Consider the following 12,754-nt stretch of genomic DNA (forward strand, 5'->3'; position numbering starts at 1 on the left):
AGCTATTGTGAGTCCGCTGTGGGGCCAGTCGCTGCAACCAGTCATTATGCCAGTGGAAAACTACAAGACTAGTCTGGGAGATCGGGAGAAATCAAAGCAACGTGCTGATGGATGGGTTGATGCCGTCACATCGCAACGCATGACCAATCAGAGATGAGGATGTTGCAGTGTCTTTAGCTGCAGGGTAATTTGTTTCTATACTATAAATACCAGCTTTGATACAGTGAAAACCTGAAATATACATGGAAGGAATAAAAATAATACACCTTTGTTTTTTCTCATTGCCTGAAGTTAGATCAAACCCAACTTCTCTTGTTTGGTCAGTTTGAGTTACTACAGCTGAGATTCATTTAATCATGTTTTCAAAATCTCAAGTTTTCATACATGTCTTTAGCATTTGGAGACATTGACCTTTGACCTGTATGACTTGAGTCACACAGTTGCTGGATCTCTGACCCATTCCTCCTGACAGAACTGGAGGAACTGAGTCAGGTTCAGACTTGAGATCAGGCCTTTGTGGTGACCACACCAAAGCATTGACTGTGTTCTCCTTGAGCCATTTTGTGACAACTTTGACTGTCTGTATTGTCCATTTGTAACCTAGTTGTTCCTAAGCTTTTACTTCCTGCCTGATATTTTTAGATGTTGTTTTAATATTTCCACATATTGTTTGTTCCTTGTGATGTGATTTATTTTACGAAGTGCACCAGTTCCTCCTGCAACAAAGCATCTCCATAGCATGATCTTGCCTCCTCCATGATTCACAGAATCTTTGCACAAATTGCAATTATTATCATATACTGCCACTATCATCTTAAATTTAAATGTTAGGCATCATCTGCTAAAAGAAAATGTTTAATCTTTCTCAAACATTTTTAAGAAAAAGCTGAATTTTCGCAATCCTAGTTGTATGAATATTCAATTATTAACTTGTTTTTGTTCAATATTGATAAACTGGGTATTTATGTCTTTTTTGTTGTCATTTTTTGGCTACATTTGGACAAGGCTAATTGTTTAACCCCATTTACAAAACATTTTTATAAATGCCCAGTTAAGGACAGCTATTGTAAATTAGCTTAGTTAATAATGTTAAGGTGCATTTTATAGTATTATTTAACACTTAGTTAGCACTGTTCTACATAAATTCAGTTTATTCCCTAAGCATCATAATATATGAGCTTAATCTGTAAAATGCCAAAACAAGAGGTTGCTTTGCATCAACAGAAAAATTCTAAAAGAGATAAATAAAAGAATACGTTGGGATATTTGCTCTTCTTGTAGGTTGATGTCTTGTGTGCAAATCCAATAAACCAAGCCTTACTGTATTTAGGGCCATATCATCTAACTGGCATAAATAAATTCTTGAAGCAACATAAACAGTTGCTTGTTTTGATTTAAAAGCACAGACAAGACATAAAAATCATTGCATTTCTGCTTGCTTATATTTTTGCATGCCAGCATTTGAAACACGTTCATTAAAACAAGCAACCTAATTAAAACGACTGTCTGTCAAAAGCGTCTCCCAGCTGGAATGACATTACACGCTCGGCGTAATCAATCAGGCTGGGAATCCAATTTAAAAGCAATCAGCATTTGGCCGTTTTTCGACAGATCAATGGTAATCCGATGATAATTTTGACCCAGAATGTGGCCCTTCTTTATCTCCAGTGCTCCTACTCCCTGTGTGGACTTATTGGAATGGGCGTTAGGCTCCACAGACCTGCCACAGCTCCACACACTGCTTAACCCAAGAAAATGGCTTTACACTTCTGTTTTGAAAGCGACACCATCAGGCCCTGGCGACCTGATGGTCGCCAGGGCCATCAGGTCGCCATCACCTGATGGGCATCAGGTGATGGCCATCAGGTGATGGCCACCTGATGGCCACCTCAGTTGGGCTAGACGCCCAACTGATTTTGGGCGTCTAGCCCAAAATCAGTTTGGGCTAAACGCCCAAACTGATTAGCCAGTTTGGGCGTCTAGTCCTGCTTATAAGTTTAAACCGAGTGCTTGATAGATATGCATTGGGGGTTTTTTGCTGCTGTTTTTTGCACTATATTCATAAATTGACTGGAAAATGTTTTATTCAGGCGTTGGAGCAATAAGCCCCGCCTACGTGGGAGCGGCTACGTATGAGGCATTTTGGGAAAATTCTAGTTGGCAATTTTACAGAAGAGCTATGGATTCAACACTTTGAAAGGAAACAACTTTTTCTGAACTGTGTGATGCTGTGAGAGCTCTGGTGGAGCAAACTGGACATTGTTTGAAAAGAACAAAACAAACCATTATCCTCCTACTACTTCCTGTCATATTCTTCATTGTTTTCGCCTGTAGTAACATCTGGCTGCTGATCACATGATGCGAAAAAAGTTACCATTGCAGTTTTGCAAAATACATCAATTTCCATACGGCTGAAAAACCACCTTATTCTGGCGTAAAAACTTTAAATAAAAAAATATTAGTTTTTCCAAAATTGGTGCGTTTTCATTAAGCAAAATTGTTTTGATAGTTTTTTCTTTGTTAATGGAAATGCAGCTCACCTGGTCTCCCAGTTTGTTTCTTTAATAACTGACTAGCTTCCCTGTTCCTCCAGAAGTCACATCTTGTATGTCGGCCAAACAGTTTAATTTAACTTTCATCTGACCAGAAGTCCCATAATAAACAGCTGACTTTTGAATGCAGAAGGTTCTTCTGGATAATATTTAGAAGCATTTTGATGCACACATCAAAGTGAAATATTTAGTACTGGTTTCTCAATTGTTGACTATATGGTGTTTTCTGTGACTTTTTATTTTCGTGTTTTCATGATATATAGCACTTTGAAGCGCCTTGTTGCTGAAATGTGCTATAGAAAAATTATTGATTGATTTATGCTTCATGAATGCAACAGTATTGCAGACTCTTCAGATGTTATTCATAAAAAAATAAAAGAAAAAACTTCTTCCACTTTAAAACTTATTTGTCTGTGCTTATCACTAAAAATACCAAACAAATACAATGACATTTGTGATTGTGGTGAACTAAATTGGCCCAGGTAAGAATAATTTAAGAAGGGACAGTGAGGTGTTGTGAAGGTAAGTCGTCTTTTCTTCAATTTCTGGCTTTTCTTTTAGCAGCCTGGAGTCAGAGGTGACCCTGAGAGAAACTGGAAGAAAAGCAGATTTCCTCCATCAGAGAGAAACAGCTGAAGGAGAGGGCCACTCATTATTACAACATTCATCATATCTTATGGCCCAAACTGGAGTTAAGAGGCACGTCTGAACTGACAACCACCACTTAAAAACTTCAAGCATGCTCTTACTCTGAGCATTTAACCCTATCCACATTCCAACTGGGAGTTTTCAATCAGAAACACACAGTTCGGTGGAATAAACAACAAAAACACCAACCGTCTGCGTGCTAAAGAATGAGCCCTCGAAGTGTTTACAACTTTATGACTTTACAACCATGCTTATCTCTCTCAAACCTCACAATTACTTAGAGTCTACCTGCCATATGCCACTGGATGCGAGTCATAAATCCATGAGACGATGCTAAAATTAGATCATTCCACTGCAGGTGCAGATCATTGGGTGATCAGTGGTCTTTAATGGCTAAGGCTAAGTTGTCATCTCTTTACTCCACTTGTCCTTTCACTGAACTCACAACGATAAAAGAATATTTGGAAAAGGAATTTATAAATATGAGAGCTGTGTTAGGAGCGCTTTACTTCCCATATCTGCACATTTGGAGTTTTAAACTGTACAACTAAAAGATGTAAAACAGTATAGCACTGTGCCAGCTGTCATCAAACAGGAACGAATACGTTAGGGATGGATGATATGACTGAAAAACGTATCACAATTTAAGCATCTCATGTCAGTCCATATCGCAACATATTATTATTAATTTGTTATTTTAAAGAATTAGCAGTATTTTAAATATCCAAAATACTGCCAGAGTAGTGACATGACCTTTTATCCTTTTCTCCAGTTTCCTCTGGAGTATTTTCTCCTTTTATCGTGCACGGTTGAGATGACAGTGATAAATTCATTCTTTTCCCACAAAGCTAATAGGTCCTAGCTAGCATGATTAGCCAGTTTGGGCGTCTAGCCCTGCTTAATCTCCATCAGGGGAGCCACCGCACAACTGTCAGCGCTGTATAGAGACCAGCAGTCACACTGCGCATTATTACAACCGATTAGGCTGACTCTCAACATTATCAGCTCGGTGTTGCATTCAAAAGAGTTCGAACACCGTTTCCTACCGAGCAGCTTCCTGTGCGAGTCAGTGCATCACAGAGTAGGCGTACACAGTCGTAAATACCGACCTTTCCGCCAACGTGTCCAGTGAAGTACAACCGAGAGTGTTGAGGGCAACATAAAACTGCTGAGGCGCAATTGCTCAACAGGTTGTTGCTAGCTTGCGAGTGAGTGAGTGAGTTAGCTGAGGCCACCAACCTAAGCCTAGCCAGCCGTCAGAGGTTGAGCAGCTACATCCCATAGAATGCTGGGCATTTCTTGATCAGTTTAGTGAAATTATCAAAATTCTATCAGACTTATTCTATTGATATTGGTCACGTGTTTATAACAATATATATCAATTTTTATAGCCCAACTCTGAACAATATAAGCTCCACTTAATTCTATCTATTTTTAAAATTAAACCATTAAATCACACTCTATGAAACAACATATAGAGTACCAAGTATTCATACTCCATTGATGCAGTCGTGAATAAATTAGCAGGAGTTGAATCACTCAGGGAAAAAAAAGTGTACCATAGCAACAATGGGAAAGGACAGCAGCCAAGAGACTCATGGTGATTCTGGACATCAGCAGCTCAGGTGGGAGAATCTGAGAAATAACAACCATTAGCATGTCTTTAAGTGGCCCAGTCGAAGTCCCTGACATAAGTGCTATTCAACAAATCTGACTGATGTGGCACTATTTTGATAACAAGAACACTGTTATTAAGTTAAAAAAGCTGAATACAAATGAATACACACTTCAGATTTACATTTGTAAAAAATAAAAAGTAAAAAAAAAAAACTACACACTCCCTCATTTTTCTGCAACTGTGTCAAATTACACAATTGTTACTCTGCTTTGTGTTGGAGTATCACAAAATAAAAAAAATCCCAATAAAACGCACTGAAGCTCGTGGTTTTAGCATGGAAAAAATGTGGAAAGTTCAAGCACTGCGATGTTAACGTGCATGAAGCAGAATAAAGGATAGCGTCTCTGATAATTATACAGCACTGAGACGCTCCTGAAAACTGCATGTCAACCCATAATCAAATGAGTCAGGAGGAAAGAATGTCCAGTAATAAAATTGTAGACACTCGCTCTGAGAGATCAAATCCTCTACCCTTTGTTTCTAAAATGAAATTAGTCAAAATTGAGAATGAAGTGGACAAGTACAGCTTGTGGCTTCCATTGGAAGTCATACGATATAAACGTGTTTCACCTCACAAGGAACTAACGGGGAAAAATATTCAAAGTTGTTTGAACTGCAGCAGGATGTTTTCTGCCTCGGCCGTGTGTGCACAGCAGCTCAGAGAGTGATCAGCTTACAGGAAATAACCGTCTTTCGTACAAAAACAGAATGTCCTCAATTTGTTAAAGGTGAACCAATTAAGACAGTGTTGTTTTTTCCACCTCTGGTAAAAGTCAGAAAAACATTTAGTCTTGCCGAAATTATGACCAGAAATTGACCAACAACCACTGGCGTTTGATTAGAGCCGCCTGTCTCTTTCTGATTTTTACACCCAGCATCAGTTCAGATAAAAAGCCTCCAACAAGGTGTTTGTGATGCTGCGCTTATCCCACAGGTGCTGGCAACAGGTGAAGGCCGAAGGAGCGGAGATGCAGCCACTCCAGCAGCGTGGCCGGCTGCCACGGCCGCTCCAAGGGTTAGGGATCATCTTCCGCCCAGCTGCTGATGCCCAGTCATCCCAGAGCCATTCATCACGGCTCGCTGAAAGTCAGATATGCACTGTCGCCCACCATCCCACCCCTGAAGCCCCTAGCATTCCACAGTTCTCCCTTGCGGATCTGTGCTGCTGATAGCCATCAGGTCAGCAGTGATGCACCCACAAACCCACCACAGAGCGTAAAGCTAATCTAGTTTGAATGGGAAAAGCTTAGCTTTTGCTTCTGTAAAACTAAACAAGACCACATTCTTAACGGCTTTACTTCAAAGGCGGTTCATGAGGTGTTATGCATCAAACAAAGCAAAGTGCAGTAAGTGTTTTGTTTCTTTTAGTATGAGCATTATCCTAGTTTGTAAATCAATTAAAACGTAAGCAAACCTTTAAATTCTTTGAAGATGAGTTTAGTACAACAGATCTGGTTTTATTTGCAGTTGTAGCACAGCAATGAAGATGCACATAATGCATAAAAGGCAGTTTTGTGTCAGTATTCAGAACTGACTATATGTTTTACTGCTGACACAGTTGTTAGCGGTGCTGCCTTCCATCAAGACGGTGCTGGGATAAAACCCCTGCCACTGCTTTTCTTCATGGATTTCTCCTTGTTCCTGATTTACAACATGGATTCTCTTAATGTACTCAAGCTTAATTCCAAAATGCTGCTGGAATAAATGTGTGCGTACAACGTTTCGTTTTGATTCTCTCACTTTGTCCCCACTCTGTTACTATTACATTTTAAATGTGAACAGGAGAGGAAATGCTAAGCAATGTCAGAGCAAATACAAACTACACCTGTTTTGGCCAAGGACTGCTTTAGCCACACTTAAAATCTTCTTGTGAATTTTGATGTGGTCAATGTCAACGTTATCGCCACCTACTGGTGCCAGAGTAGACAGCGTCAAAATATAAAGATCCAGACCGTAGCTTTACAGAAGAGGTTAGCATCCTGCTTCAAAAACGTATTTAGAGAATATGGGAACACAGCGAAGAGACAGACAAAAAACAAACACAAGGAACTGCAGCAGCCAATAAAATCTTTCTTTTCCAGTAAGTGTGATTACAAAGGGTGAACAACACTAATTGTTATGGAAAACCTCATTAGATCCAGAAAATAATGTGCCTGATACAGTTTTTCAAACCCTGCAGCTCTTATGGTGGATGGTAATAGCATCTAGGTATATAGTAGAAAAAAAAAAACACCTCCCTGGTTACAAACATTCAGAACAAATGTTTTGATGGGAGTTTTCCACCTGTGCGTGGGGGGTGTTTACACATCTATCCACCATTAGTCTTGTATGTGCTTGCCCCGAGAAAACCTATTGACTGAGTAAAGCGTGGAGGAGGCTGGGTTAATCCTGTGCCTCTCCAGTGATGTGCTACATTTCTGATTGATACTGAGTTTAAGTAAAGATGAAGAAAAACCAGCAAACATATTAACAGCTTCCTTTTGCAGGGTGGCCGTCAGTTAAGTCTGTCATTATTTATCAGCCGATTGATGGACTGGAAGGCAGAAGCAGGGTAGAGTGACGACTGTTTTCAAGCTGCAGACGGCGCCGATCGTACTTCCCAGAACCATAACTGAAAAGGTACTGAATTTCTGCTTCAGCTGTCAAACGGTCAACATATTTGTGAAGGACCAAATGAAACTGGATGAAAGAACCAAATTTAGTGAGCAAACATATGAGGTGTCTTGCGCTGGTATGTAAGGCATGTGAGAGCATTTCTTCTTTTATGGTTTAAGGCTATCACTCTTATGTTCTGCATCTGAGACTTATGATCAGCTGGAACCAGGACAGGTACCCGACTTCTTCTGTTTGATGAACGTGTATACTTGGAACTATCGCCCTGGCACTTTGTCTGAAAACCGGAGGAGTGAGTTTAAAAATGGCAACAAGTTGTATGCTGTTCACCAAATATGGACAGAAACAGAAAACTCAGCTTAAGCATAAAGTTCAACATGTTCACCTCACTGTCTTTCTCTCATGACCGCATATCATGAGAAAATGTTTTGCTAAAGTCCTCCAGCACGCACAATCAGCGTATTCACAAAGACTGAGTACAGAAGTGGTACTCGACACCCAGAGGTCTTCTGTGCATCTACTTGAGAAGCTGATGGGAAAGTATACTGTGGTTCCAGTTAAGAGTGGGTTATGCTCTGGTGCCTTGCTCAAAGGCACTCTGACACAGACAAGAGTGGATGTAGCGCCCGTGCAATTCTCAGACCACCCAGTTTCTGTCCGCTTCGGATAAACAGTCGAGGTTCTTATCCCTAGACAATAAAAACCGAACACAATAGATGACGGACAGATTAGAAAAACCTTAAACTCACTGTCTCTAGGAGAAATCTCTTTAAAGTGCCTTGAAGGGATAAGAAAAGAGATGTTGCAGAAGCTTAGTGGGAGATTTGGGAACTTAGATATTTTGCATCTGCCACACAAACTATTTGATCTATGGTAATTTGTTTAAAGCGACTCTACCTCCAGGTATTTTATGATAAAAAAAAACCATTAAGACAAACAACAGATTTTACTTGGAAAAACCTGCACATGCTCAGTGAGATTTCAACAACACACCCCTCCCACCAGACACCAAACCCTCCCATCTCTTACCATATTATAGCAGGACTTCCTGTCAGAGCCAGTGAAGTGGTACGGGTCGATGGTGTTGCACCTCTGCATGTACATCTTGAACATGTTGTTGATGTGCTTCAGAGACATGACGCAGACAGCCGAGTTGGGGGTCGGCTCCGGAGAGCCCGGCTGGCCCTGAGCAAAGGCGGCAAACAGCACGTCTTCATCCTCTTCCGCTTTCAGCTGCCTCTGCAGTTCTGCGTCGTTGCCCACCTTAGTGACGTGGGCAGCCTGAAGGATGTTGAACACCTTCACTTCTTCGGTGGCGCGTCTGCGTCTTTTGTTCGTACTAATGCACTCCAGGGGCATTTCCACATAGCGCCGAATCACAAGGTCTGAGGAACACATGCGGACTATGCGGGTGTGGTAGGCCTGAGTGTCCTTACTCACTTGCTGGACCGTAAGGAAGTAGGTGAAGGGTCCGCTGTGGAAGGAGTAAACATATCGCAGGTAGTAGTTTCCTTGGAGAGAGGGGATCAGATCCATGTGTGACAGACTGGAGAAAAAAGTGAAGCCGTTTTGACTCGTCTTCATCTTCCGCTGTGAGATGGTGTGCAGACGCATGATACTGCCTGAAATGTTTCCCGTCTTAGGGATCTCAGAGTTCCCAACAAAAAAAGTGATGACATTGCTCTCCACGTTGAGCACTTGAGAACCTGATGGGCTGACAACAACATCTGCATCGATGGGGTGGCCCTGGCCTGGCTGCACTTTGTCTGCAAAGCAGTAGACGTCCTCGTCAATAGCTTTTAGGCTATTCCCGTCATCCAGGACATGACGGCGGCACACGCCGTTATCTGCTGAACCACAGCTGTACAATCCCTTGTCGTAAATGTTTTCCACCACCAGAGCGATATTGTGGTTGTCGACCCCACTGGCGTCGCCCGTTGTTGTCTGCATCAGGCCGCAAGCCTGGTTGGCAAGCAGCGGCCCTGTGTGGTACTCTGACAGCTTTGTGAGGTTCGGGGCCAACGCGTAGATTCTGTTCACAGCTCCAACGTAGATGATGCCGTCCAGGGTGACCATGTTTTGAATGGAGAAGTCTGCGGTGAAGGTTGGGAGCTCGTAGGTCACAGAGAGATTTAGTTTGCTTGTCTCAGATGATTTATCACAGTAGTTCTGCATGCTGGGGCTCAAAGCCCACAGCAACATAGTGGCATGGAGCAGCAGAAGATTCATCCTGTTCCAAAAATAAGACACGAGAAAGGAATAAGTAAAATTTTTCACGCATAGCAAAGTCATTCATCATTGAAGTCTAAACCGTCTGGAGGGTGCAATTTGTGTAAAAGCTGAGAGACTTGCTGATTAGGGACAAGAGTGGAGAAGAAGTGGAACAGTGAAAAATGCGTCAGAGAGCAAAGCTAGGGTTTGCTCACATCACCACAATCAGTGAATCTTATTCATGCTCCGCTGACTGAAGGCTTTATTTATAACAAAAACCTTTAACATCTGCCTTTATTTTGATGGAAATTTTGTCATGAGACAGCACTGACCACGGCTAAAGCAGCTGCAAAGAATGAGGTGAGCACCTCTGAGTTACTCGGGCTCTATTCCCAAGTGACCACAGCACAAGCCAATGGAGTGAATCACCCTCACAGGAGCGCACTCTGCACAGCGATCCAACTGCCAGGACTAAGTTTAGATGGTGAAAACCCCAAGGGAGTAGAGATAAACTCAATTAGAACAGAAGAGGCAGGAGGGAGATGGGACCGGAGGGACCGGCCTGCAAAATGACAAATAACCCGGCTGGCTAAACGGTAATCCACTGGGAGACGCTTTTAAGGGATAAAGAGCCAGAGGGAAGAAGAGAGAGGAGATTCAGCCAGGACAATTTGCAAAATGTACATTTGCATGCTACATCATTGGGAAGGAGATCTTAACACCATCCCCTAATGTAAACTAGACCAGAGCAATACGACCCACAACAGTTGAATTTTTGTACTCAAGCTCATAGCAGTGCAAGTTTTAATTGGGATTTCTGGCACATTTCCTGCGCACAAAAAAAAAAATACTTGTTGGTTATTTATTCATTAACCCTGATGCTGGATTTATGCTGTTGGGACTGAGGCAGAGAAGCTTTGACCAAACACTGAATATGTTGATTAAGTGATAAGCTGCTAGTCTATTAATATGTTGATTGAGACACAGACTGACATTTGAAAGTTCACCGCAACTCTTCCACATGATGAAGCAACAGTGAAAAGACGGTCAACTTTCCTACATAACACAAAAGATTTTAGTTTATATTAGAAGAACAACTTTGTTCACCAATACTAACTCTTTATCTTTCATCTGCTTTATGTTCAACATTCACATTTTAACTGAATTAATTCAAAAGTCTATATAGGTAGTCAGCAGCTGATGTACTTAACATTAACAATGACTTGTACTGTTTTAATTCAGTTGTTTATTCAAATGAGGTTGAATAAAACTAAAAATAATACACTTCAGCATAGACACTACTTGTTCAGATGAAAATTATGGCTCATTCTATTCCAGCGTCAACATCAGACATTAATCGTTTTAATCCATGTTTTATATTGAAAACCTGATTAGATATGCTGGGTCAGACCCATAACCCATCTCTGGTGTGCTAAACTAACCCAGGCACCAGATTGGTCCACATTTAACCTGACCTGAACTAGAAAAATAATTCAAATGTGGTTGTTTTTAACCCCCCAGTTTTTAAAGTGTAGCTTACAGTTGTCTTACAGTTTCTGCATCCTTTTTATTTGTGGATAAAACAAGAAGAAAAACTTGCTCTAACAGCAACGACGTCATGGCAGAAAATAAAGATTAAAATATGCATGGTTTAAAGAACATGTTTAAGGTTAATAACTGTTCTATAGCGAGCATATTTTACATGAAGGGAAGGGTAAGGGGTCACTATTTGAGAATGATGAGTGATGGGGTCACATTTATGAACACCTGCACAGAAAGAAAGAGAAAATAGCCTGAGCTTTTCCCCAAAGAACAGGAGAGGAAAACAGTAAAAATGTTTTGCAGAGTGAAAGGAAAATGACTCATACAGAAAAGGCTCAGAAAAACACTTATGGGCAGTTATTGATAGAGGTGGTGCTGTGAGCCAGAGAAAACATTTCAAAACACGTTGTCATGTTTAAATGAAGAGGAGGAGGAGAACATCCGGAGGTAAATGGTAATGCCTTTGCGTTTTACTCATGAAAACAAAAACAAAACAAACAAAAAACCCTGCTAAGTTTAAGAAAAGATCAACAATGAAAAGACGGACTCACCTGTTAGGAGACAACAATTCCGTCCGTCCCTTTGATTCAAATCATAGTCCCGCTGGTCCCTCTTGAAAAATGAGATTTCTCGACTTGTTTCTTCACTCCGCAGAGATCGCAAAGATGTAATTCTACTTGGCTAAAGCGGAGTTTTATACATATGTTTATGTATAAAAATGAAAAGGAAAAAAAAAAAAAAGGAAAAACTTCGGTCTCACTGATCTGCTCGTTTTCCCTCAAGTGAAACACAGTCAGGCGATCTGCGGTTGTAACGCGTGAGAGAGTCAGTTCTGACCGACTGCATCCAGAGAGTCGCTGCTCCGCTCACATCTCTGCCCCGCCGCTGGCCCCGCCCACACCTCGCTCTGGCTCCGCGCGAGCTCCGTGACGCGTCCAGGTGCTGCGCGTAGTTCTGACTCGGAGTCATTGGTGAAAACGATTCGAAGAGACACGGCACTGCTGCTTTTTTAAAAAAATCTACTTTTTAACCTTTCCTCCTAAAATCCTGAAAAAAAAAAAAAGTGTTTCCATTTACTACATAAAAATTGACGACGCCAAGATATTTGATATTTTCTGATAGATTTGCACAGAGATGTAGATAAGAATTTGACCCGTTTTGGTGTCTACTGCTTAGTTTCTTATCACACTGAAACGTTTCAACTCAAGCAAAATTTAGTGCCAGACAASATGACCATAAGAGCAAAAAACAAAACAAACAAAAAATTCTCAAATGGTGATTTCGTTTAAAAAGAGATAAAATAGTCCAAACTAAACTGGGTCATCTGGGRTAAAGTAACCAACCTCTTATTAAATCATGAATGAAATGGGATTTGGTTTCAATTTCACTCATATATTGTGTGATTACCTGATCTAAAAAATGWCATTCAAGAACAGAAGAGAAACAAATKTTCTTAAAAATCTGTCATTCTGATGGCTGATAGTCATTTTGAGGCTTTGGGACTCAGAAA

At 41.0% G+C, this 12,754-nt stretch overlaps 1 protein-coding gene across 2 annotated transcripts in view; it reads right to left on the reverse strand.

Annotated features, from left to right (window-relative positions):
- Positions 1–12,104, reverse strand: part of met (MET proto-oncogene, receptor tyrosine kinase) — an 89,546-nt gene extending 77,442 nt beyond the window's left edge. For both annotated transcript variants that reach the window (XM_008410639.2, XM_008410638.2), the window contains exons 1-2: positions 11,796–12,104; positions 8,521–9,721 (exon numbers count right to left, since the gene is read on the reverse strand). In XM_008410639.2, the coding sequence (XP_008408861.1) occupies positions 8,521–9,720 (1,200 nt within the window). In that variant the 5' untranslated portion in view covers position 9,721; positions 11,796–12,104. The remainder of the gene's footprint in view (positions 1–8,520; positions 9,722–11,795) is intronic.
- Between the last annotated feature and the right edge of the window lie 650 nt (positions 12,105–12,754).

The sequence above is a fragment of the Poecilia reticulata genome, linkage group LG6, assembly GCF_000633615.1.
Source record: "Poecilia reticulata strain Guanapo linkage group LG6, Guppy_female_1.0+MT, whole genome shotgun sequence".
Taxonomy (NCBI): domain Eukaryota; kingdom Metazoa; phylum Chordata; class Actinopteri; order Cyprinodontiformes; family Poeciliidae; genus Poecilia; species Poecilia reticulata.